Consider the following 27,532-nt stretch of genomic DNA (forward strand, 5'->3'; position numbering starts at 1 on the left):
ACTAGTTAATCTGAGCAAATCACCCTGTGTTCATGCACCAACTCAGGAGAATAATATCTTAATAGTGGAGGAAACAATGGCATGTATATCATAAGTTATGTGATGTTACTGCTTCTTCTGTTTGTATCACTGATGAAGGAAGTGTATCAAATCTCACCACCTTTAATCCAAAGAGAATGAAAGGGAATTCTGTAGGAGTACTTGAGAGGGGCCGACCAAATTAGGAGCAGCAGGGAAACTAGCACACACTTGCGCCCTCTGGTGGACAGAATGCGAAACACAGGTTGACCGAACTGGAGGTGGTGGTTAACCCTTTAACCACGAGTGAACGAAGTCCGGCAGACTCATGTTCGAGAAACGTTGACTGAACAGCAGATTTAAAGCAAGCAAGCTGTACTAGAGAAAGTAACGTTAGCCTGCAGATCATTTTGTGCACGCGTGAGACTTGCACTGGCATATCTGATGGGCACAATCAAACACTGCCTTTGAGATTCTGGAAAGTTTGTGGAAAGGTAAGTGTAGGTGTAGTAGGCTACTTACTTAAATTTTAGCACAACAACACATTTTACTGACATCGATGTTTGTTCAAATTACGCACCTGTTTCGGTGGGGTACGTTTGGGTAGTTTGCGTTTAACATTTTTAATCAAACACGGCTATAGCCTATATATTATGGCCTAATTCAGATTGTACACCAATCTCTGATAACGGTAGGCTACAAATTGTGTCCTTTATTGTCATGAAATAAGTCATGCTGTGTCATATTGTTTCATGTCAGTGGGCTGAAGCTACATTCCTGGATAAGACCAAAGGTGGAGTCCATCAGAAGAAGAAAAAAAGTATCTGGACAAGTGGTCCATTTGACTGAATTGTGCTTCAAGAAAAAGACACATTCTGACACAAAGTAAACCAAGCTGAATAAGCCATGGTACAAAGGAGACCACATCCATGACCTTGACTGACCTGGGTTCAGTGTCTGGAAAATGGATGTATTCGAAGGGATCCACAGGGTGCAGCTCTCCCCCTCTCCATCTACGATTGCCCCATCTGGCCCGGGGTATGAGGTGGTGGTGTCTGACCGGTCAAGGATTGCCGTCTACTCTTCCTCTGTGTTTTTTGGCAAAGTGGACACCCAGGAAGAGCGAGCATCGAAGTACAAATCCGTCTCAAAGACAGCAGAGGAAAGATGTCCTGTTGGGAGGTAAAAAAGAAGCCTGTATTATCTTGAGTTGAACGATAGCAGCAGATTTACTCACTGTACAGTTATGTTTCTGCTAGCTACTGTGTGTGTGTGTGTGTGTGGTGTGTGTGACTGTGTGTATGCATGCATGTATGTGTACTGTATGTTTTTTAACAGTACCCAGGCGATGTAGAGTTTTATCTCTGCACGGCTCTTTACTCACTGTGTACAACTTGGCCTTTGAGTGTGTGTGTATGTACTGTATGTTTGTTTAACAGCTACTCAGCAGATATAGAATTTTATCGCTGCACAGCTGTATACTCACTGTGTACAGCTAGGCCTTTGTGTGTGTGTGTGTGTGTGTGTGTGTGTGTGTGTGTGTGTGTGGTGGACGTGCCAGTAGTTTACTGATTATACTGCTTTCCCACACAACCTGCAGTGATATGGGCTGTCATAGTTTCCCAGGGCCTGTAACTTCAGTTTTACCACTTTGTTCAGCCCTTATGGGCTGGCTGGTTAGCTGGCTCACGTTCGTTGGTCTCCTAGTGAGTGTCATCAGTCCTGTAGGTATGCTTTAGAAAAGAGAGAACAAACAGTTTGCCAAGTTGCAAGGTTGCACAAAATATCAGTTTCCAGCAATGGAATAAGTTTAAAGAACCTGTGGGCTAACCTCTCTCAAGTATCTTGTGCATCCTGAGTCATGTTTAAGTGTTTGTTTATGATCTCTATTGGCCTACTTGCAATAAAACACTGATCAAAGAAGAACTAAATACACACGGCCTGTTTACACTGGCAGTGATGCTCTCTATCTAATTAAGACCTTTAACAAAAATTGTAAACAGCACTTTTAGGCCACATGCAGCCCAGGCTGCATTACAAATGCATATCACATGACCAAGTCCACAAGTCCACTCCTGGCAACTGATGATGATGTAGCTTTTTTTCAAAGTACTCTTCTGTACTATAATACCAGACTGGGACAATTTCTTATACAGTAAGTAGTGTTAAGTTGTCAGAATGCTGACAAATGTCATGCTGAATGGGAATAATACTTATTTATGGTTGTTGAACTAAACACTGATGTGATCTGATATTTGTAGTCTGTAGTTCACACCATAAGCTTTAAATTCAGACCCAAAAGAGAGCTGAGCGATAACAGTATCACTGTGAACAGTGTGGATTGCATTCATGTGACTAGGATGAAAGACACTGGAAACTAATTTCTCAAAGGAAGAGCTGTTCAGACAGAACAAAGTGAACTTTTCAGAAGTGGGACACATTAGGTTACTTTAAGGCAGCCTTACTGCGCGTTTGAAGACCAAATTGGTCACATGTTTCCGGGAGAGGCTGAGTTTTTACAAACTCTGCGTCATGTGACTTGTGACAGATAGTCGACAGCAGTCGTCGGCAGAGATTGTTTTTCCTGAATAGGAGGATGACTTCAGTCAAGATCGGAGTGGCCGGACAATAACGCGTAACCCGTTGAAAAAATAAGTAAATGTAGGTTACATTGTGCCTACGTAAAATTGCAAGCAGTATGCTACCATCGGGTTCATTTTTGCATGTACAGCTTTATCCATAGTGTCTCACCAGAGGGTGACATTCCAAACTGAGTTGAGATTTGAGGAATATCGCCTATTAGAGCAGGGCGTAAACGGATGTTTCCGTGGACACCGCGGGGATAAGTTAGTGTGGCCGACGTATCTGAGGGTAAGGACTGGGGTGGTCTGCGAGGGGATATCCGGCCAACCGGAGTTCAAGTTTTCCATGAAAGCCTGTCCTATCCTGAAAGTTATGTAAAACTACAGTGTGTCCTCTTTACAACAAACTTTGGATATCGCAGCACTTGGATATTGTAATGGAGCTATACGCGCGTAGTTTGCGTTTACGCGTTTACGTTTAGACCCTATACGAGATAGCTGTTAGTACCATTTCTGCTTATTTGCCTTGTCTAACGTTCAATACAGTATAGTCAGCGACGGGACAGTGGTACGGGACAGTGGCTAGTGCTAACTGCACTGTCCTGTAGCCTACGTCACCTCCGACCGCTCATCATGGCTGCATCTTCTCAATACTATATTGTATTTTAGGCTAGTCGACCTGGATCCAGATCCGGGACTCAGCGCAGGAGGGGGACAGATTGCGGCGATGCCTCAGGGGGAGGAGGATTCCAGTGGCGGGGAACACTACAACGTGTCCCGTCTGCGGAGCTCATCAATAGAGATAAGGGAGAAAGGGGCCGAGTTTCTTCGGGAGCAGTTGGATGCCGCTCAGAAGGTGCTGTAACGTTTGTTAATATTGTCACTGTACACAGTCAGCTTCCTCACTATGTACTCTCTCTTGTCTAATAGTCGCAAAACAAACACCTATCTTTTCTCTTGCCCATTTGAATAGGAGTTGAAACTCAAGGGAGAGGAAGTTGAACGCCTCTCTCATGTTCGCACCCAGCTGGAGCTGGAGCTGGAAGAACTCACTGCCAGCCTTTTTGAGGTAAGCCGAGCTTGGTCTTGCAGCTTTATGCATCGTCAACTGCCTTCTCCTTTAAAAGGTTATATCACTGGTACCGTTGCAAAGACCATAAAAACCTACCGATATCAAAGCAAATATGTAACGTAATTATTGTGAAACGGTCCCACACCATTTAACAAAGAAGTTATTTTTTAAGTGAAATTGGTTGACCGCTTTGCTGTGTAGTTGGAGTGGTTAAGATGCTTGGAGCACTAGCACTGGTGCCAGACATAAACATGAGACCGCTCCGATAAGCCTCACTCACAGGGCCCTGCATATGTTCATGTCTGCCCACTCTTCAGGAGGCCCATAAAATGGTGCGTGAAGCTAATGTGAAACAGGCAGCAGCTGAAAAACAACTGAAAGAGGCTCAGGGAAAGGTTTGTTTTTCTTCCCATGTCTCCCACTCTCTCTTCTCTTTCTCGTTCTTTTCCTTCCCTCTGTCAGTGATAACTTTCTTCTCTGTCTTTCCACATCCATCCTCAATTGCCATGTCATTTGACTTTGAAGTAATACTAACACATTGTAAACATTAAAGACATGACACAGCCTTCCACACATATGGAAGACATCTTCTCCAGTCTAACCCCCCCCCACACACACACAAACATACACACCTCCCTCTCTTGTCTCTGTCCAGATTGATGTCCTGCAGGCCGAGGTGACCGCCCTGAAGACCCTGGTGCTGACATCCACCCCTTCCTCCCCCAACCGGCAGCTGCACCCCCAGCTCCAGTCCCCGGGCACCAGAGGTGCACTGAGGGGGCACACCCGAAACAAGAGCGCCAGCAGCATCCTCTCCGGCTTCCACAGCCAGGCTGAGGGCAGCTCCGCGGAGCTGCAGGCAGCCAGCAAGGAGGACAAGGAGGTAGGAGAGATGTGGCGCAATGCACACACATTCTGTAGGCCAACACACGCGTTCTGCAGGTCAATACGCACATTCTGCAGGCCAACACATACATTCTGCAGGTCAAAACACACACATTCTGCAGGCCATCAAACACGGCCAGTGGTGCCACCTCGACCCATGGCAGAAGCACACATCTGGCTTTACTCGGTCAGAAAGCTCAGATGATCCGGAATGCATGTTTAATCCTCTCTCTGGTCCCCCTGCCCTCTCCTGGGTTGACAGACATGCATGGCGAGCCTAACAACAGTGTCGAACAAGTCTTATAAGTCTCATAAGTCTTCGTTCAGTGCGTCTCTGTGAATGGACTCTTTGGACTCTTTCCTGCTCCTCTGATTCTCTCCCACTTCAGCTCTTTCTTGATCTCTTTGTGTGTGACTTAACCTAACCCTCCCTCACTTCCTCACTCACTCTCTTGATCTTTCCCACACACCTCTCTCTCTCTCTCTCTCTCTCTCTCTCTTTCTTTCCGCACTTCTTCTGTTCCTGTTTTCTCTCCTCTATCTCTCAGTCTGCGGTTCCTGCTCTTCTGTCACTGATTCTGTGTTTGGTCCCTGGCCAGTCGGTCAGCGTCATCTACGAGCCCTACTGGCCACGCCAGGGGGAGGTGCCAGGGGCCCACTGTCACCAGGTAACCCCCTGCCACTCATGTCCACTAGCCAATCGTCCACCAGCAGCTGCTTCTCGATTGTGTGTGAATTGGTCTTAGTGAGTTTGGAGTCCAATTGACTACTTCTGAGTACTTTTAATGCTTTGTTAATTACTCTTAGGTGTCCTAAAGTTAATCATATTTGTTAAGATTCTGTCCTAAATAAACCAGTTAGGAGCTGTGTTTAGCCTCTTGGTATAGGGGGGGGGGATCATTTGTTTTTGAAGAAGAAGAATGTTCTTTATCAGAAGAATGTTCTTTATGTTCTATGCTTAAAAGTCTGGATTTGGTCTTCGCAAGAGAATTCGTGTCACTTTGGCCTTGTCTCAGCACAAGTCTGAACCACAGTGCTGACCTACACAGAGAACTTCCTTTATTTTTGAGTTATCATGATGTATAGTGCTGACCTGTTTTCCCTCTATCACTCACCCTGCCGCTCCCTTGGCTTCTCTTTCGGTCAGTCACCCTGGCCTTTCTGTCAATAGCACTTCCTCTGCGGGTCACTGAGGGCTGATTTCCTTGTCATGGATTAATCTTAGTTCTAGTTTTCCAGTAAAAATGTGTTTAGTCTGAGACTAGGATTAGTCCATGTCTGGGAAATCAACCTTATGAAGTCAGATTTTAATCATGATCTCTCTCTCTCTCTCTCTCTCTCTCTCTCTCTCTCTCTCTCTCTCTCTCTTTCATTCTCTCTCTCTTTCTTCCTTTCTTTCTTTCTTTCTTTCTCTCTCTCTGTCTCCCTCTCCCTCTCCCACTCTCACACAAACACATACACACACTCTCTCATTCTCTCTCTTTCTCTCTCTCTCTCTTTCCCTCTCTCTTACTCACTCACTCACACACACACACACACACACACACACACACACACACACTGTCTCTCTCTTTCCCTCTCTCTTACTCACTCACTCACACACACACACACACACACACACACACACACACACACACTGTCTCTTTCTCTCTCTCTCTCTCTCTCAGGTGGATTCAGTTCTGTATGCGGAGTTCCTGTCCTGGAGAGAGGCCCCCAGTCTGGCCCGCTCTTCTGCGTTCATGAGCCGGGTCTACAGAGAGGACATCGGGCCCTGCCTCTCCTTCAACCGCTCCGAGGTAAACCTGTCTGTATATTCAAATCATCTGTCTGTATATTCAAATAATCTATTTATCTCTCTATCTCTCTATCTATCTATCTATCTATTTATCTATCTACGTATTCATCCACTCATCCATGTGCAAGCCCTTTGTCTAATGTCACTCTACTTATTTGATTTTTCTCTGTCCAGTTGTCTCAGTCAGTGCAGAGTGCGGTGGAGAGCAATTCTCTGACCATTGAGCCGGTGGCCATGAGTGCACTGCCTCTGGTGAAGGCCTCAGCCATTGAGTGTGGGGGACCCAAGTGAGTCAAAGTCCACACACACACACACACACACACACACACACACACACACACACACACACACACACACACTCACACGCACACAAATACACACACACACACACACACACACACACACACACACTCACACGCACACAAATACACACACACACACACACACACACACACACACACACACACACACACACACACACACACACACACACACACATATTCATTTAATTGTAAATCTGGTGTAGAATTAAATGTGTAATTGTTTTACATGCACAGACATTTTTTGGGCTATGAAACAGGTAACTGTTGAGGGTCTCACCTCTCCTTCCCAAAGACTCAACAGCTGTGGTTGTATGTTGTCAATTTGTGGAAAATGCCGTCTTGCTAGTACAACATAGTATTACTGTCACAGTAACCTTTTGTAGTATCTTCCAGTAGTCCTTCCTACACTCTTGCACAATGAGTTGCATCCCACTGCCAGTTAAGTGCATGCCTGCATTAGACATGGGCCAAATACTTACTCATAGTTAAGAAAATTCTCACTTCTTTTGCTTCTAAGAAGATCAAATCAAGTATTGCCCAGTAGAAACACAAACCCCACGCTCTTTGCTGGTGTTTGGCTCAAGTCTTTCAAACGTATGTTCTTTAGCTTTACTCCTTCCCCATTGCTAGTAGTCTGTTTGATAGGCCATATAATAACCAGGATTCCTCTTTTGTAGTCATGGAGATCATAAATACTGTGTATACTGTACATAGTGTTTACCTTCAAGGGAAAGTAATGATTCAAACATATCAATTTTAATAACTTGTAATGAAAAATGACAAAATAATAATTTGAGAGATTTTTTTCCCTATCTCTTTTGGAATTTAACTCACTTGGCAACTAGTTAAAATGACCCAAAAGAGGAAGCCTGTGTCATGGCAGAGGAGGACCCAATCATTTTCCATTTGAATCAGTAGAAATCACTGCTCCACATCACGCTTTTTAATCCCAGTTCGATTTGAAATTGTTTCTTTCAGTGGCTGGAGAGGTGCTATAGAGACGTAAGTGATTTGGGACATCATCCTGTCTTTTCCTTTCAGACTGACGCTCACTAACACACACACTCTCTCTCTCTTTCTCTGTCTCTCTCTCTTTCTCTCTCTCTTGCACACACACACAAACACACACACTCATACACACACACACACACAGGTTTTGCACTGCCGTGTCAACTGCCACGTAGTTTGTTCATTGACATTTACCTGTGCTTGTGCATTTGTATGACCTGACCCTCAAGCACCCACCAGGCCTTCAGTCTGTGTGTGTGTGTGTGTGTTCTGATGGGCAGGATCTGGATGTTGGTCTGTCTGTGTGTGTGCGCGCTCGTGCATTGACTGTCTCTCATCATGCTGTCGCTAACTCAACTTCAGGCCATGAAGGCCAGGATTAACACCCACCTCTTCTGAAATGTTTTCCCCCCTTGTGAATGTCAAGCATACAAGATAAATGTGTTTTTGTGGTTTGTGCTGTACGCATCCTCTGTTTGGAGATGTGTTGTCGGAGCTGAATTAACTGAATGTTAGCCAAACGTGTTGCCGGTGTGCGTCCGGCGATGTCTGTTGCATGCTGTTGCAGTGTGGCTGTGTGTTTGTGTTTTGTGAGGGTGTGTGTTTTGTAAAGGGGTGTGTGTGTGTGCGCGCGTGCATGTGTGTGTGTTGTGAGGATTTGTGTTTCCCTCTGTGGGCTGTGTGTGTGTTTTGTAAAGATGTATGTGCATGTGTGTGTTGTAAGGCTGTGTGTGTGTGCGCGGACGTGTGTGTTGTGAGGGTGCGTGTGTGTGTGTGTGTGTGTGTGTGTGTGTTGTGAGGGTGTGTGTTTCCCTCTCGTGTGTGTGTGTGTGTGTGTGTGTTTCCCTCTCTGGGCTGACCCTAGACAGAGAGAGAGGATCTGATCCCATGTTGTTGTTGTGTGGCCCTCCCTTCCTCTAACAGGAAGTGTGCCTTGAGTGGCATGTCCCGGCCCTGTCGCCATCGCATCAAACTGGGAGACAAAGAGAGCTACTACTACATCTCCCCCTCCAGCCGAGCTCGGGTAACCCCTCTACTCCACACTCTTTCGGTCTTATCACCAGTCATCGGTAGTGTATCAAGTCATATGACTTGCGCCTTATGCTGCGAATTCTGTTCACACCAGCTGAATGTGTCCTGCTCTATTGTAATCACACGTTTCAACTTTAGCATTAAAGGGACACTTCACCGATTAGCATTAAGCTTGGTATCTTTAGAAAACCAGTCATGTTTTTGAATGGTCATTCCCTCAGTTTGCCTTGAGATGGGAGAAATACGGATTTCAATGAAACCCATGAATAGGACTTCCTGCTTTCAATGATGTAAAATGATGATTTTTACATCATTGAAAGCAGGAAGTCCAACATTGAAATCCGTATTTCTCCCGTCTCAAGGCAAACTGAGAGAATGATGCACGACCATTCAAAAACATGATCCAAACAAAAACAAGATACAAAGCTTGATGCTAATCGGTGAAGTGTCCCTTTAACAAATATGTATTTGTTCTTATGGTACAAGCACCATTTATACCTGCTGAATGTCTAAACAATTACATTTTATTATCAGTCAACATTAATTTATTTATAATGTACAAGCTCTGTTTAGCTTTTTGTCGTTTAAGCTACATTTATGTGGCCTGTGACTGTCTCTAACTATAATGAGATGAGAATCTTAATGCATTTTATTTTCAGATCACAGCGGTGTGCAACTTCTTCACCTACATAAGGTACATCCAACAAGGCTTAGTGAGGCAGGATGGTGAGTTGCAAATGTAAACATTACACATATTTTATGATACATGAAATACAATATTGGAAGGCCATATATATTTTTTCTTATTTACGTTTTTCCCTCTGTAGTGGAGCAGATGTTTTGGGAAGTTATGCGCTTGCGGAGGGAGATGACCATGGCAAAACTGGGTTTCTTTTTCATGGATGAGAGCTAGGAAATGGTGGAAATCATCCTCTGAGCACAATCAGCGTACACACACACTCACACTCACACTCACACACACACACACACACACACACACAGAAGGAGCAATGGGCTGCGAGCAATATAGTTATATCTCCAGAGTCCTCTGTCAATGTTATGATACACAGACAGTGTGGATTGTAAGTTATGTGTTAGATGACAGCAGTGACAGGACCTATTCAGTGAGTTTATGTTAAGGTGCAACAAGGACAGCTTATTGACTCAGCTGAGACATGTCCTATCTCTCTGATCTAGTCACGATAAGTCTGCAAGGCTTTCGATGTCAGATTTTTTACTGAAAAGCATTTAGACCAGAAGAGAAATGAGAGAGATTAGGAGAAGAGAGACGCTGCTGAGACAGTGTTCATTTTTCCTTCTCACAAAATCGCAATCGTTGTGCTTTTGATATTTCCCCCTTGTACACAATGGCACGGCATTAGTAGTAATGGTTTAGTGGGAAATATTTGCATAGCTATAACTATGCAGTAGATAAGAAGATAAGTTTACTCATGTCAGGAGTCACTGACGCAGCACATGTCCATTTGCATGTTGCATCGTGGAGCTGACCAAGTGTTACTGCTGTGAAGTTTGAAAGGTCAAAGCATCACCCCGACCATCTCAGACCAGGGTGCATCCTTAGGCATTACTGACATCGAGTCCACACTCCTTATTCTAAAGCACTCAAATCGGGACGATGCTGCTTTTTCCATACACTCCTCTAACGTTGCCTTTACATTCCCTTATGTCTCATGTGTTCTAGCCTTGAGAGCTCACCAGGCTGCCAAGGGCTTGGTATGAGCTTTGAGCATCGTCTTGCTAGTTAGTTAGCACTACTATGAAGTTCCCTCCCTGAGGTTCAGGCTGCACATAGATTGCACATGACAAGTGAATTGGAACAGAATCAGAACCACGGAATAAGAGACAAGTCCAGTTCCATGTAGAGAACTCACAGAACTAATTTGTCAGTGAATGATGGCCAACTAGTGTGTTTATTCAAGATCAGCCAAGTTCTGTTATAGTTCATAGATGCACAATTTAGAACAAAATGTTGCCCAGAAAATATAATAGAAAATAGGCATTTAGGTGTCTTTCAGTTCAAACTCCTTGTGTTATTATTATTGTTATTATTATTTTTGTTTTATCTAAATATGTATGCATTTAGATTTGTAAGTCTGTTAAGCTAAATGTCTTGTTAAATGTTGTTTATGGGATGAATGAATAAGTAGCTTTAGCGTTTGTATTGCTGTCTCCTACAGTGGGTACGGGTTGAGAATGCACCTTCTCCCGCGGGACTCCCGAAGAGATCCCGCAGGCCGTCAAGCCGATTTTTTGGCAATGTAGGCAATGTACCCAAACAACCACCAGGTGGCAGAAAGTTTCATCCCGCATTTCAAAATGATGAAGACCGCATATCCGTCAATAGTCGACTCCTTAATCTCATTTAATCATTACAATGAAGGTGATGACTGGCGAAATTATTCAAACGACGTTTCAATGAACCATTGTTGAAATGAATGAAAGTGGTTATAGAAAATCGCCTACAGCCTAACGCCGACACAGCTGATTCTTTGATTGATTCTAAGCTGTTTTGATGTAGGACTAACCTACTTAGACACTTTAGTCATAGGCAATGTTGCCATGTTAATTTGGGCTAGAAGTGCTTGGTTGTGGTGGCGCTCCTGTCCGCTGCTTCTCCCGAATTGTGTGGCAAATTTGTCAGCAATCAGCTTAAATGTCAAATCATATTTATTTCTCTTTGTCGCCATGGTATTGGGGGAAACGCGGAGAAACGAGACGGTCAGTCCTCGTATTTTTTCTTCGCGTTTCGTTATAAGAAATATATAGCCTAGGTAGCTTAATAGTTAGTCTTCTTCCGTATTGAACAGACGCCCTTTGTTCCGTATTTTAAGGAACTACTCAATGCACACACAATACAATGAACAACACACAAAGAAATCGCTAAACATATAGCCTACAACCAAATGACACTTTAATGCAGCGTTTCTCAAACTATGGGCCGCGAAACGTGGAGACTGCTGCTGGTCCGCGAGACATGGAGTGAAATTAGGTCCGGTGATCTGATAATTTGCTGCGCAATTGACCAAGCAACCGCGGACCGACAGAAAAAGAAAGCAAACGTTGCTGCTCTCGGGAGGAAATGCTTGCTAATTTCATGTGTTTAAACATAGAGCCATACAATTAGGTGTGTCTGTGATTATGATAATTTTCGAGCATAACTGCTTGTCCATAGCTCAGTGACAGGTGTTAATAGCCTTGCCATAAGCACTGCTGTGGAATGCAGGTGCTTCTTTTATTATGCGGTTAGAGCATAAGCGCTTACTCATATAGACCACTGCCACACAACGTGAAGGCCTTTGTGTTGTCAACACTTAACAGAAAGTTTCCTTCGATGGGGAGAAGTGGCCGCAAGGACTGCATCGATAAGATCAACGAATACAGTAATGTTTTACAACCCAGCTGGTATCCGCTGTTCATTCCGACATATCCCCACTCGGCGGTAGGCCTAGGCCTATTTAACTTTTTTTTTTTCAAACAACGTGCCATTGCGACATGAGGTCATTAATAGGCTATTAATGTCATAACTATTAGGCTATCATTAGGCTTACTATGCATGGCTGTAAGCAGCTATGAGGCCACTGAGATCTGGACCTCATCGGTTTTGTGAAAGCCGATTGGAAATACATAAGTTTAGAGCGAACGTTTCAACTATGTTTGCCATGGTAGACAAAAACACTCAAATAAAACAATAGCCTAAAAAATAACTGCATGCGTAATGGACACGGCTCTATATCCTAAATAATTTTCGAGGTTCGCCATTTGGTAATATGACCTATCCTTACTGACAATAATTTAGATTGAGCACAACTAAAGTTGCACGAAGGCAAAATACAGTCCTAAAAACCTATTCTATATAGCCTGGCCAATATTGTAGATGTGCAAAAGCAGCATTTGCGTGCGTGCTTGCCGGTGAGGTGTAGCCTACAAAAATGAGCATAACATCTGATTATTAAAGTATGGCTATAGGATATAGGCTAGAGAAGAGTTGGTTTAAAATTCAAGTGTAGTAAAAAAGTTTGTGCACATCCCCGGTCAAGGTGCAGAACAAGAGTAGGCTAAATCATACAAAAATGGAAAAAGGTTCGCACACTTGAAATCCTTCTTTTTTGATTTGATTTTATTTTCGTGTGGTCTTCTTCAGATTAAAATTCAAGTACGTGCGCTATTTAACCCCTCGAGACCGACTGCAGTCTGCTGACACAGCCAGACGACTCTCCCAACCCATTCATTCGTTTTGGCCGATATAACCCATTCATTCGTTTTGTGCGTATATAGATTCCTGCATGCTGCATTACCGTGACCCTTAGCCTACCTTGTGGATGATTTTTTCTCATTGGAATACAGCAGGGCAGAATGCCTTTTATCTAACAAACGCAAAAGCTGAGATTGTTGGAAGGACTAGGCTACTCAACAAACTTGTTTTTCGTTTCTGGGAGATCTCGTTATCGTTTTGGATTGTCGGATTTTTATACTTATTGTTTGGACTTATGGACAATGAACTTTGAGGGGTGGTTGTTAGTGCTTTACAAAGCTTTGTGTTAATAAGTGTCGGTCCTCCTATCCTTCAGCTCACTGCGCGATGCAGTTGCGCATAGTGGCCACGAAGTCATTAACTGTTTACGACACAATACATGATATTTGTGTTTTTCGTTTCTTAGATGTAATGCATGTTTCACATGTAAACAGGCCTTCAGTCCGTTAACTTAAGGCCTTCTTTTGCATGGGGTTGCTCGCATCCGCCCGTAACCTAGACTATTATGTGCGTGGCTGCATAGCCTACTCTTGATTATAATAAGAGGCAAATTGTTACAGGACAACTTAAACTGACTTCCCCAATGCTTCCCCGCAGCACATTACATTTTAATATAGGCTAATATAGGATGAACAAAGTCTATGCTATATTAAATCCAGTAGCCTAATAATTCTATGTGCCACGTCCGATTTCGCAAGTGATGTAGTAGGCTACGTTTAAACATCGACAAACGTCTGTGAGACTACCCATTTCATGAAGAGCAATTGTCTTGTGCGATCATTCCCCCTCCCCCACACTTGTCTAACCAGTTCACTAGACATTATAGCCTAGGCATTGAGGACGATTGCCTCCCTCCCCCCTCTCTCTCGACAGACACCCGACAGGGCTCGGGATCATGACATCAAAACTTCGCGGGCACAGCCACATTGGCAGCTTCACTCCTTAGTTTACTATGGATTACTATGGATTTACTCCCGCCTTTTAGTGTGTTCCTGTTACTTAGTTTTTGCCTTCTTGGTAGTATGTTGCTGTGTAGTGGGGTGTAACAGTGCAACCCACGATCGCAAGAGGAAAAGAATAAATCGCTACTATATTTCTGCTTCTTGTCTTGTGCATCTGAATGAATGGATATTACGTTCAGTGCGCTACCAAATGGCGGCGACATTCCTAGAATGCAAGGCGTGTGCCCGAGCCCTATTATGTAAATGTAAAAATGTGTGTGTGTGTGTGTGTGTGTGTGTGTGTGTGTGTGTGTGTGTGGTGTGTGTGTGTGTGTGTGTGTGTGTGTGTGTGTGTGTGTGTGTGTGTGTGTGTGCGTGCGCTGAACCACGAATTCACATATTAACTTTTCTTTTCAGCAGACATCGCAATCATAAAAAAATCGCAAAACTTTTTAATAAAATAATGCCCCTTGTCTTAATGGGTTCCGGAGGTGCGTAGAGTAAGTTTTGAACCCCGGTCGCTGACGTATGATTAAGATGCTTCAACCAGTTACGCCACAGTTCAAGTGTCAATCTCTTCGCACTTAGCCAAGAAATATAAAGGATTCAGTCAGTCATGTTCATTTACTCGCGGCATGCACTTGAAACGCCGATCAAAAGTTCTGACATGTTAAACTGACGTTAGTCATTAGGCTAATTCACCACATGATAAAATGCTGTTATATTGACGCACAGTAGCCCACGGTAGTCTATGCCTATCTCTGAATCAACATGAACATGCATAACGAGATCCATATATTCTAAGTTGCTAGAAACTTCTTTTGCGGAGCTAGGCCTACTAGTCGATGGTTACAATGAATCACCCTCACTGCCCTATCGCATATCTGACCATCGTTACAATGTTACAAAATGCGTGATCTTCTCCATGCATGTAGCCTACGGTTATAAGTAAAGTGACATGATAGGCATGTAGGCATATTAAAGATAGGCCTATGTCTGTAAAATACATTTTATTTTCAGTTGTCAAAAGTGGTGGGGACAAAATCTGTGATAAAGTGCTGGGTAAGCTACCCAGCGTCGCCGGTTAAAATGAACATGCCTCCGTTTTAAAATAACCTATAGGCCTACACATTTCTAAGTATTCCTAGCATAAATGTAGTCTAAATGTCCATCTTGTCCATCTCTTTCGTCTTCGCCTTGACAATAATAGCCTATTCACGGAAATGCGGTCTTGTAACCGTAATGAATTAATGAATTAATCTAAGGTTGCCTATATCGAGTCTTTCAGGTTGAATTGAAGGCTTCTAAAACCATTTTCATTAATTTCAACAATGGTTTATTGAAACGTCGTTTGATTATAATTTCGCCAGTCATCACCTTCATTTTAATGATTAAATGAGACGGATTAAATGAGACGGATATGCGGAGCATTTCTCTCCCTCTCCATTGACCAAAACGTTGCTCTGGCATCTCTGCTGGACTGACTGAGTTATAGGCTACGTCGAGTGAGAGAGCCAGCTGTGAGGTACGCTGTAAAACATTCGAAAACTCTGAAACTGCAATCTGACATGCCGAGCGTGATGTCTCTTTTCTCCGCTTGTCACCAGCGCGGTGTCTTCGGGTTTTTCCGTGTTTTCCGGTATGAGCCGAACCTTCATTTTAATAAGGCGGTCTTATGTTGCCCCCTTGCGGTTGCAGTTTTAATTAAAGTCCCGATGCTTCGGGAGTCCCGATGTGCGGGAAAGAAAGGAGCATTCTCAACCCGTACCATCTGTATAGCCATCGCCTCAGCACACCAATGCATACCTTCGGTCTCTAGCAGTGGTTAGAGAATTAGCTTTATTACAAACTTGCTGTACACAGGTACTATATTATTGCTTCAGCACAGCCTGTAGACACTCCAGAATGTTAATGTGTAAATACACAAGCCATGATCAGTCCTAGAGGCTTGCTTTTGCATGGATATACAGCCATATTTGTGTGTACGGGGGGGACACGTTTCAGCCTGGTTTCAGCCCCACACTCCGAAGTCTAAACCCCTGTGTACATGAAGAGTACACTTGCATGATTGAATGTCTGTATGTTTGCATTAGAAGTCCTTTTGATGCACCCTATATGTTTATTGTAAATTGTAAAAATGTGTTGCTGTTCTGGGCCTGTGTGGTACATAGGTTCTAAGCTGCCTTATATGATCTGAGAACGAACTAAACTCAAGTGCACTATTAACATGCCACCGTGGACGTTTAGGTCAATAAAAATAACAGTACCAGCAGAGGAGAGTGTGTCTTGTGGGCTTACTTGAGCACAACTAATGAAGTATTTTCTGTTGGATGTGGCTATTCTCTGTGTTTGATTTCCTTCTGCATTCATATGTTTCCTGAAGCTCTTTCACATTGTTTCAATGGCATGGTGAAATGTCCCCTGATGTAATCAAGGTGGACAGGCAGAGTGGGCTGTTTCTTTGCTAAAGGCTAATGTGGCACGGCCAGGAAGTTTTGGCCACACCCTTAGCTGCAAAGCTGGTTTGAGTAGAAGGGAAACAAACAAGTACACACACACACACACACACACACACACACACACACACACACACACACACACACACACACACACACACACACACACACACACACACACACAGATGGAGCAGACCTACCAGAGCTTCAGGCTAACACACGCACACACACGCAATCTACTCTTGGAATGTGGAGCCATTGTGCCCAGGAATAGAATGACTCCAGTACGTAAAGCACAGTGAACCAATTAATTATTGACAGGCAGGAATGTGTAAATGCTTAACAATGTGACTGAAACTCGGATGTATATTGACAGGAGCTAGGAAACCTTTGAGAACTCAAAAGAGAGCACAGCCATTCTATCATTGTTGAGATGTAGTGGGACTTCATGTGTATACCTGCCTCACAGCTAAGAACTCATTCATAAAACTCCATATGAGGAAATGCACTGAAAAACGACTCAACTTTGGGCACTTAGAGCAATATCGAACATAAATCATATTCTGAGTCAATATGTAAAAATAAATTAAAAAGATTTATTTCACACAAGCAGATTGTAGTCGACTTTATGAAAAAGTTCCATTCGTGTCAATACATATTTGAGTGCTGTTGAGCGGATGATTGAATTTGTGCAGCTTACAGAAATAATATCGTAACGACATCAACAAAATTCAATTCACAGCTCTAAATGATGATGTGAGATGGTTCAACAGCCATGAATGGGGAGTAGGTCAGGCAAAAGAGACAACAGACTGATCAGCGCTTGTGGTCTCCACGGGTTTCATCCAACAGACCCTACCCAAGCATTAACTTGGCCTCTGACAACGACTCTGCAAGTGATCACTTTTCATGGGGAAAAACCTGTAACAACAAATGTGTTTAAACATGTTATACAATGAACTGGTTTCTGGGATCGCGGGCTGCAAACTAATCAGCAAGCTTAATGCGCAACCTGCGCCGCGCTTTGTCTCCATCTGGTTTCCATGATCACAGCACAGACAAAACAACCTTTCTTTTGTTTAACACGTAGTGGCGTGAGTGCTGATGCTGTGCTTTATTAGCTGCTGTTTTGTTAGGTTATGTGTTCGTAAGGGACATTCTGTAGCTGGGATGGGTCACACACACACACTCACACACACACACACACACACACACTAACCTCCTGTAGCACAGCACGATGAGCAACATCACAGCCACCCCGCCCAGCACAGCCACCACGGCGGCCGCCACCGAAGAGGCCGAGAAAGATGCCACGTCAGGCTCTGACAAAGGCCGCAAGAAACAGGAACAGAATGGTCAACAACAAGCAGTCATGCCACACAAAAGAATGGAACTTCCTACAGCATTAGTCCAGTTACACTATGCATACCATACTTTCATGTAAGCAATTGACTTTGATACAATAGCCTGGACCAACTAATGTGTCATTCACAAGTTATGTGCATTTACAGTTTACACGTTATGTGACAGTATGACAGTGTGACTGGCTGCTAAGTGTGCTCACAGGAGTCTGATATGGGACTGATTACCTGTGCAGGTAAAGGAGCCAGGTGTATTGTGGCACTCTGTGTTCTGTGGACAGACTGAGGGACTAAACGCACACTCATCCACATCTGAGGGAAAGAAAAGCACCAGTCTGAGGATTCAGCATCACTTTTTTTTTATTGACTTTCTTTTTTTAATCAAAATTACCTCAGGGAGGGAGAGGGATTTTAACTGTTTGACACAACCCAACTGATAAGACAATATCTGGATGTCTTTATGTGCAATAGAACAGGGTGGACATTATATAACGTGACGTAAAGTGAGATATGCTGTGATATGATCATGACAATTTAGAGTAGACAATAGTTGTCTACCAGCAATTCAGCATTGTCCTTCAGCATTGTAGAGCACATACTGTACTCTCCCCTGGCTCCTGTAGTTCATTACCTTGGCAGGTAGGGGGTGCTGGTGTCCACTGCTGGGTGTGTGGGTCACAGTTGACTTGGGAGGGGCCGACGAGGATGAATCCGCCGGGACACTGGTACAGAACAGCGTTGTCACAGAGCAGCGAGTAGCCGGGATGGATACGGGGAACGGTGCCACATGTGGGATCTAACGGAGAAGAGGAGGAAAAGAGGAAGAGAGGATGGTGTGTTGGACAAGGAGGAAATGGAGGAAACGCTGCAGGTGTTCTGGGTACAAGCTCAACTGAACTTCTTTCTTTGTTTAGTTCAGGGATACATAGTAATGTATAAAGGATATAATACAGGAATAATAGGAATAATTCAAATGAATATTAAGCCAATGGATAATCTTTTTCAAATCCATTTCTCTCACTGAATTTCACTGTTCCTGAACGTCCATTATATTCAGTGCAGCTAAAGGAGTAAACGGCAGCTCAGTGGTTCTGTTGCTCTGGACCTGCCTGAGTCGGGTTCCCTCCAGGCGCTGAGGTTGAGGGGGGGTATGAGGGGGTGGGCGCAGGGCAGGAGGTCCTCTGTGCGGAGTGTGCGTGTAAACGGGTCGGGCGGCACCAGCTGGATGTGTGTGTTGTCGCAGATGATGCGCGAGAGAGAGACCCTCTGTAGCGATGACCTCTGTGCACGGCTGAACATTCCCTTCCTCTGCCACCAGAACCTGGAGAATAGAGATAGAGACTGAACAACAGCTGTTTCTTCACTTTAGAGAGAACATACACAGAGTGCTCAGAAGTTCACTGAAAACTAAAACAAATCAACCCTGTGTTAGGTTAAAAAAACAGAACATATCTTTGCCACTGTTCTGACAGAAAGGGATCCCAAAGAAGGCTGTTTGCGCCACTTTGTGTGGGTTGTTAATCAGCTCATTTTTAACATGCATGGTCCATGTTTTGAAGAGTGTCACAGAATTGTCACTAAATAGCCATCTGAGTACATCTTTCCCTTTGAGTATGTATTGTATGTACTGTGTGCGTGTGTGCGTGTGTGTGTGTGTGTGTGTGTGTGTGTGTGTGTGTGTGTGTGTGTGTGTGTGTGTGTGTGTGTGTGTGTGTCTATGTCCACATGTTGTTCAGTAATGCTGCTCCACGACTCCAGTCCAGCCTAAACAATAGCCCAGTGTGTCAGTGATGGGGGAATCAGGCTCTACCTGTCCCCGTCCCTGAGGGCCCTGAACTGCTTGGCCAGCAGGCAGGCCAGCAGGGGCCCCACGCGGCCCCCGGGGAGGGGCGGCTCCGAGATGGCCCCCACCCACACGTCGATGTTCTGGGGCGTGCTGTACAGCGCCAGCAGCTTCTGAGCCAGCGTGGGATTAGCCATGATGGCTGCCAGGTCAGACTCGGAGACGGGGTCAGACAGGCCACAGAGCCTCCTCCACATGCTGTAGCCTGGGACAGGAGAGAGGAGGGGAGGAGGGGAGGAGAGAGGAGGGGAGGAGAGAGGAGGGGAGGAGAGAGGAAGGGAAGAGAGGAGGAGAGAGGAAGGGAGGAGAGGAGGGGAGGAGAGAGGAAGGGAAGAGAGGAGGAGAGAGGAAGGGAAGAGAGGAGGAGAGAGGAAGGGAGGAGAGAGGAGGGGAGGAGAGAGGAAGGGAAGAGAGGAGGAGAGAGGAGGGGAGGAGAGAGGAGGGGAGGAGAGAGGAAGGGAAGAGAGGAGGAGAGAGGAAGGGAAGAGAGGAGGAGAGAGGAGGGGAGGAGAGAGGAAGGGAGGAGAGAGGAAGGGAAGAGAGGAGGAGAGAGGAGGGGAGGAGAGAGGAAGGGAAGAGAGGAGGAGAGAGGAGGGGAGGAGAGAGGAAGGGAGGAGAGGAGGAGAGAGGAGGGGAGGAGAGAGGAAGGGAAGAGAGGAGGAGAGAGGAGGGGAGGAGAGAGGAAGGGAAGAGAGGAGGAGAGAGGAGAGGCATCATAATGAATGGCGACATGATAAATAGGCAGTAAAAAGAAAAAAAGAAAAACAAAAGTGAGCACATATTAGTACATTTCAAAAAGCTGGAAGAGCAAGCGCATAGAACAATTAATGTACTATCTGCACTGAGACAGTAAAATAAGAAAATAGATTGCAGTGAGTAAGTAACTGTGAGGGCATGTGTGTACTGTATGTGTGTCTAGGTGTATGTACGGATAACGCATGTAATGCACGTGTATATGAGTGCATGTGGCTGTGGATGTGTGTGTGTGTGTGTGTGTGTGTGTGTGTGTGTGTGTGTGTGTGTGTGTGTGTGTGTGTGTGTGTGTGTTAAAGCAATTTACCAGGTAGTCCATGGTCCCTGCCTCTCTGGAGGTTTAGGGCCCCCAGGTCGAAGGGCAGGCCCCCCTGAGCCTGGAAGAGTCGTTCGGTTAGCTCCTCCACCATCATCTGGTCAGAGACCTGCAACTTGGCTGGGGACAGCAGCAACCCACGCAACACCGGGTCAACCCCACCTGAGAGAGGGAGAGGAACAGAGAGACAGGGAGAGAGGAGAGGAGCAGAGAAAGAGGGAGAGAGGAGAGGAGCAGAGAAAGAGGGAGAGAGGGAGAGGAGCAGAGAGACAAGGAGAAGGAGAGGAGCGAGACAGGGAGAGAGGGAGAGGAGCAGAGAAACAGGGAGAAGGAGAGGAGTAGTGAGACAGGGAGAGAAGGAGAAGAGTAGAGAGACGAGGAGAGAGGGAGAGGAGGGACAGTACAGAAGGAATCCTAAACACACTGTATCAAAAAGTCTAAGAATCTTAACCGCATCTTTTCACTATGTATGTAAGTGAACAAATGCAGATTACAAAATGATCAATATATGGTAAAACTGTCTCGAGTCTCAACAGGTCAAGATACAAATGTAAGTAAACAACTGAATGCCAGTGCAGCCCTTGAGAAATAACATATTGTGTCAAGTTGAAGTGTGTGGCAATTGGAGCCTGTCAGTGCAGTCCTTGAGTAAAAACGTATTGTGTAACATTGAAGTTGGTGGTAATTGAAGCCTGTCTCACCCTCCTGAATGACCCTCCATGAGGCGAAGAGGGAGTGGTGGAGGGGCAGTGTTGGGTGCCGTGGGCTGGGCTGGTACCCTGGGCCGAGGCGGGTCACCACCGGCTGCACCGTCACGTGGGCGAAGCGAAAAGCAGCGGCCGCAAAGACGTTGGCGATGCTGGGGTTCACCTGGGGGACGTAGCCCTCGTATGGAGGAATGAGCTGAGAGTTTACCTCATCCCCCAACACACGAGGCAAATAGTGCTCCCAGGTCAGAATCTGTGTGTGTGTGTGGGGGGGGGGGGGGGGGGGAGTGACAGAGAGAGAGACAGAGAGACAGAGAGAGAGAGAGGAGAGGGAGAGAGGGAGAGAAGGAGAGAGGAAGAGAGAGTGGTAAGCAAGAATGAGCATAGGAGAAAGAGAAGGCAAGAGGAAGTCTGTTATTTTGGAGAACTGACTCACAGGGCAACGTAGTATGTAGTCATGGTTTCACTGTAAAGAAATGTTGTATTGGTGAGTTAACAATCCCTGGTGTTGTTCTATCCCCAAGTAATATGTTGAATTTAACTATTGTTGTTGTTATTTGTATATCGCTTTGGACAATACTGTCTGCTAAATACCATAACCATAACCAACCAAACTGCACACTCTGCACTTTTACAGCTACAGTTACAGTTACGATGCTTAGTCGACGCTTTTGTCCAAAGCGACATACAAAGAAAACAACACAATAATGAAATTTAGCAGTTGATATTTTCTTTTCTTTTTTTCCATCTCTGGTTAGACGCTAGCTGGATTTTGTTGTCTCTGTACTTGTACTCTGCACAATGACAATACAATACAATTGTCCTGCGTCACCTGGTGGGTGGCCCCCATGATCTTGCGGGCCTCCTGGTAGAGTGTGTCGGGGGACCAGTGAGGGTTCAGCCGCTTCAGCTCACGGGCCAGACGGTTGTGCTCGCGCAGAAACAACGCGTGCAGGGCGATCATGCCCAGGTGCTCATTAGCCCGCGAGTCACCTGGAACACACACACACACACACACACACACACACACACACACACACACAACACACACACACACACACACACACACACACACACACACACACACACACACACACACACACACACACACACACACACACACACACACACACACACACACACACACACTGTAACACAATCTAATGTTCCATAGCCCTACAGAAACTCTGTTTCTTTTTACATAGTACTGTGAGGGTGTATAATCTATGCGTGTACATTTTTTTTTTTAAATCTACAGTATAACATTTGCATTCCAAGCTAAATTCTCTTACAATTAAACTAAAAAATCAATAACATGTCATCTTAGTTGCTTACTGAAACATAAGTATATTAATATGCATTAATAATGTCATATGTAACTAATTGTAAAATAATTCAAGTATATTAATGCATTAGTGATGTGTAGCTTGACCTACCTGCCTGGAAACAGGAGGTCATGTTGTGGTCTGCAGGCGTCTCTGCCCCTGAGGTGTTGCGGCCAGTGCGAGGGCCGCAGGGGTCCAGGTGAGCCTGCTTCCTGGGCAGGAAGGGCATCATGCCGAGCCCCTGGTCTGAGTGCTGGGGGTTGAGAGCCAGCAGGCCCAGAGGGGACGACAGGTTCCGGAGCTCGGCGGCTGATTGGTCGGAGCTGCCGTACACCATGCTGGCGTCGACGAATGAGGTGATGGCGTTCAGCTGTTCTCTGTGGCGCTGTGGCGGCGGAGACACGCCCCCGACGCAACTGGGAGCCGAGCGGAAGAAGGGCATGCAGCTCTGGATACCGGTACGGGGGTCGGAGAGAGGGATCTGAGAGAGAAGATAGAGAGAGAGAAGATAGACAGAGAGATAGAGAGAGGAGAGAGAAGATAGAGAGATAGAGAGATAGAGAGAGAAAGAGAGAGAGGAGAGAGAGGGGGGAGAGGGAGAGAGAGAGATAGAAGAAAGACAAGAGTTTAGATTCAAGCATAAGACATGAGTCATGAGAGTGAGTATGTACTGTATGTCAATCAAAGTACATGAAGTGTATGCACTATAGGTCTGTTTGTGCAAACCTGAGTGTGAGTACTGATATGAATTATAATTGGTATGCATGTGTATGTGTATGTGTATGTGTATGTGCCCCCCAACCCCACCTCTATGGGGAAGCAGGGCGTGTCTCGGCTGCAGGAGCGGCTGCATATGTGTATGTGTATGTGCCCCCCAACCCCACCTCTATGGGGAAGCAGGGCGTGTCTCGGCTGCATATGTGTATGTGTATGTGCCCCCCACCCAACCCCACCTCTATGGGGAAGCAGGGCGTGTCTCGGCTGCATATGTGTATGTGTATGTGTATGTGTATGTGCCCCCCAACCCCACCTCTATGGGGAAGCAAGGCGTGTCTCGGCTGCAGGTGCGGCTGCAGTCTGCGCCGGTCTTGAAGGCGGCCGTGCTGGGCGTCTGTGGGGTCAGCACCAGGTCATGGTCGATCCACTGGCCCCACTCCACCAGCAGGTGCGACAGGGACGAGTCCAGGGAGATGTTCTCGTTGTGGGTGTACAGCACACTGTGAGACACACACCGCACCTCCACGTACACAACCACACCATCCAGCAGTTACTGTAGCGTTAGCACACTCGCACATCCAGTGAATGCATTCTTAATGGATACTGAGTTAAATGCACCTGTTGCCACTATTATTGCATTATGTAGTAGTATTATGTTGCAATACACCTCCTATCTTGTAATACATCTACTGTATTACTACCTTTTCAAATTTATATTGTCATTGGACAATTTCTAGCATGGAATATGGAACAGAAATAATTACTTTGTTGCTGGGCAAAGTCTATGCAATTTTAAAGTGAGTTAAGGCAGACGCCCACTGCACACGGTATTCAGCAGTGTGGGCTTGACGTACTGTAGCCTACAGGATTTTAAAACAGTCTTCAAACGCTGCGTGACTGCTGCACGGCAGATGTTTCTAGTGGGCTTTGCTCTGGTAAAAACATTGGAGTTCTCTTTTTTTTTTTCTTGTCACGTTGCGCCGGTGTCCGGTGGGCGCCGGCCTTAACCTTTAAAAGGGTGGGTTTTGAACATTCTAACACAAGATTCCATTCCGCAACAATTCAACATTCTAAAATTCTATGTTGAATTCAGAGCCATATAGATACAATTCAATGAACCCAGACATTCTTTAGAATGTTAATTTTCCAACACTCCAAACACACCGGTGTGACGGTACACTCTTAAGGGTACAATATTGGTGGTAAATGTTGGCCATTATTGAGGGGACTGGTGAGACGTACTGGGGGCAGGGTGAAGTTGTTGTAGCTGCGCTGAGGGTCCCAGCCTCTAGGGGCGCCGAGGGTGTCTTCATACTCAGGGGGCAGCCAGCGGTTGTAGGGGGTGTTGGCAGCCCCCCATAATGGGTACTGTCTAGATGAGGACCATACGGAGAGAGGGTGAAACAATAACAACTCCAGGGGAAACAATAATACACACCAACCACGTACTGTTTCCTTCAAGAATATAATACAACCATATACTGCTTCCTTCAAGAATATACAACAACCATGTACTGTTTCCCTCAAGAATATATACACCAACCATGTACTGTTTCCTTCAAGAATATACAACCATGTACTGTTTCCTTCAGGAATATACAACAAACATGTACTGTTTCCTTCAGAAATATACAACAAACATGTACTGTTTCCTTCAGAAATATACAACAACCATGTAGGCTACTGTTTCCTTCAAGAATAAACACTAACCACATACTGTTTCCTTCAATAACTTACATCAACCATATCCTGTTTCCTTCATAAAATATGATCTAATTTTGACAAGGAGCATGTTATTGCATGCTAAAGTGAACCTCTGGACCTCACATCAATATAAAGTTGGTATGATTGTGCGGGGTGTGTGCGTCTCTCTGTGTGTATGTGTGTGCGTGTGTGTGTGTGTTTTACCTGTTATTGCACTGTCCTGTGAATGAGCGATAGCGGTCAGACAGACAGTCTGTCTCACACACAGGTCTCCGTGTCTCTGAGGAGCAGCCTGATGCCTGCAGGAGTGTCTCAAAGTCCTGTGCGCTTAACAGCTCTAAAATACACAAACACACCCACACACACACACACACACACACACACACACAGTGGGGTCAAGCTTGTCAATGGTACGCAAGTTCATAATTGTGAAAGTGTGGGTACAGTTTGTTCGCGCAGTTGTGAGTGTGTGTGTGTGTGTGTGTGTGTGTGTGTGTGTGCATGTGTGCGTCAGTCACAGTACTTGTGAGGTTGGGCATGACCATGGTGTGTGTGTGTGTGTGTGTGTGTGTGTGCGCGCATGGGTGCATGTGTGTTAGTCACAGTACCAGTGAGGTTGGGCATGGCCATGGTGTGTGTGTGTGTGTGTGTGTGTGTGTGTGTGTGTGTGTGTGTGTGTGTGTGTGTGTGTGTGTGTGCTAGTACCAGTAAGATTGGGCATGGCCATGGTGTGTGTGTAGACCATCTCCCTTATGAGCTCCACGGTGTTGTCCAGCACCTCTGCTGCCCTGATGTGGGCTCTGGTCTGGGGCCCCGTCTGCTTGAACTGGGCCAGCAGGTCACTGGGTCTCAGCGAGCCCTCCGACAGGGACGTCTTAACTCTGAGTGCACCGAGAGAGAGAGAGAGAAAGACAGACAGAGAGAGAGAGAGAAAGACAGACAGAGAGAGAGAGAGAAAGAGAGAGAGAGAGATAAAGACAGACAGACAGACAGGAAACAAAAACAACAAAGTAACTTTGGAACTCATCAACTACTGTGGCCAGTGTAACCAGTGTTCACGATACTAAACATGGGACTGAATATGGTATGTGTTGGCTTATGCCAGTAATGGCAACTTACCTCTCATTTGTGCGCGCATAAGCAAAATCAGTCAGCTCAATGGCTTGCCTAAGAGCCTCCTGTATGAACGCTGAACCCAGGTAGACCACCTCTGCAGACAACACACAAAAAACGAGATGCATTGTTCATGTGGAAGAAGAGATAAGCTACTAAAAATCATAGCAAAGGCCGGGGGACGTCATCTAAAAAGGTGTTTCAACTAAAGGTCAAACGAAAACGAGAAGACACATCCACTTATGGTTACTGATTATGATGAATGTCACACACACACATCATTTTAGACTATTAACAGGAGTGATCATGAAATCTGTTAAAATAAATGTAACTATTATAGACTATTATCGGGTGATAATTAAATCTGTTAAAATACATTTAATTATTACAGACTATTAACAGGGGTTATCATTAAATCTTCTCATATAACCATATTTCTTTCTATACATATGGAGTATTCATGAGCTGAGCACAAAAAAGGCAAGTTATGACAAGACAAGTTATTATTCACAGATTAGGAAAGGTGATTTCATTCTGTTGCTTGACCAGGGAAAAGGGTGCGGTCAATGTTTGTGAGTCCTCAGATTGATTGATAGATGTGATTTGTGAAAAAGATGCTATATCTGCTAATGACTGTGCTTACTGCTGGTAAACATTTGTGGCGAGTTTGACTACAAATAGTTTACACCATGAAATTTAACTAAGAACAGTAGCCTGCTGAAAACCATTTTTAAAAAGTTGTTAATCTCTGACTACCTAAACTAATCTCAGATTAAGAAACTGTGACATTAATGCATTTAGAAATACCTCTCTAGCCTATTTCATGAGACTGTACAAAAACAGTTTGGGCTCCTGAAAAGCCCACAGCATACCTCACTTTGACCGTGTCTGGTTGAGAACCACTGATCTAAGCACATGATAGCCTTCAGAGACATTCAGTCATGATTAATACAAACAAACAATTTAGGTTGTTGTTAATTACTGTAATAATGCAATACAGTTGCATTGCGTTAAAACTACCATGACAGATTATGAAGTATTTACCTGAGGTGTTGTGCAATTGCGTGGGCAGCTGAAAGGGTGATGACAGCTTCAGACACAAAAGAGTTAGTGGAAAAAGGGCAACCTGAAATGGATCCCAATGCAACTGTTAAAAGCAACAAAAACTTCTGATAAACGATTACATGAGATACCACAAAATTGATTTGCAGTCTGTAGTTGTGACAGTAACATCCAGTGTTTATCCAGTTCTTACCAGAGTTGCAGTATCCATCGGATTGCTCCACAATCTCCCAGTTTCAGGACAGC

The 27,532-nt window shown here is 45.0% G+C and overlaps 2 protein-coding genes across 5 annotated transcripts; one reads left to right on the forward strand and one right to left on the reverse strand.

Annotated features, from left to right (window-relative positions):
* The first annotated feature begins 371 nt into the window (after positions 1 to 371).
* rab3il1 (RAB3A interacting protein (rabin3)-like 1) lies at positions 372 to 16,206 on the forward strand. 4 transcript variants are annotated; one of them, XM_062547755.1, is made up of 12 exons: positions 372 to 512; positions 778 to 1,200; positions 3,270 to 3,456; positions 3,574 to 3,669; positions 3,990 to 4,067; positions 4,328 to 4,555; positions 6,225 to 6,353; positions 6,527 to 6,639; positions 7,654 to 7,677; positions 8,608 to 8,707; positions 9,375 to 9,441; positions 9,543 to 16,206. In XM_062547755.1, exons 2-12 carry the CDS (start codon positions 983 to 985, stop codon positions 9,626 to 9,628), a joined length of 1,326 nt encoding a protein of 441 aa, XP_062403739.1. In that variant the 5' UTR covers positions 372 to 512; positions 778 to 982; the 3' UTR covers positions 9,629 to 16,206. The 4 variants fall into 4 exon arrangements, with proteins under 4 accessions (XP_062403739.1, XP_062403740.1, XP_062403741.1 ...); XM_062547756.1 differs by lacking the exon at positions 7,654 to 7,677; XM_062547757.1 differs by lacking the exons at positions 372 to 512; positions 778 to 1,200 and adding an exon at positions 2,566 to 2,679.
* A 1,768-nt stretch (positions 16,207 to 17,974) lies between these two features.
* epx (eosinophil peroxidase) lies at positions 17,975 to 27,159 on the reverse strand. Its single transcript, XM_062546517.1, has 14 exons — positions 27,102 to 27,159; positions 26,231 to 26,321; positions 25,817 to 25,992; positions 25,316 to 25,448; positions 24,650 to 24,779; positions 23,721 to 23,927; positions 22,802 to 23,171; positions 22,198 to 22,358; positions 21,360 to 21,618; positions 20,650 to 20,820; positions 19,557 to 19,794; positions 18,852 to 19,067; positions 18,378 to 18,542; positions 17,975 to 18,058 (listed from the first exon to the last, which is right to left on the reverse strand). The coding sequence occupies exons 1-13, from the start codon at positions 27,157 to 27,159 to the stop codon at positions 18,488 to 18,490; spliced, it is 2,265 nt and encodes a 754-aa protein (XP_062402501.1). The 3' UTR covers positions 17,975 to 18,058; positions 18,378 to 18,487.
* Positions 27,160 to 27,532: the final 373 nt, after the last annotated feature.

Source organism: Sardina pilchardus, chromosome 10 (assembly GCF_963854185.1).
Source record: "Sardina pilchardus chromosome 10, fSarPil1.1, whole genome shotgun sequence".
In the NCBI taxonomy this organism is placed as follows: Eukaryota; Metazoa; Chordata; class Actinopteri; order Clupeiformes; family Clupeidae; genus Sardina; species Sardina pilchardus.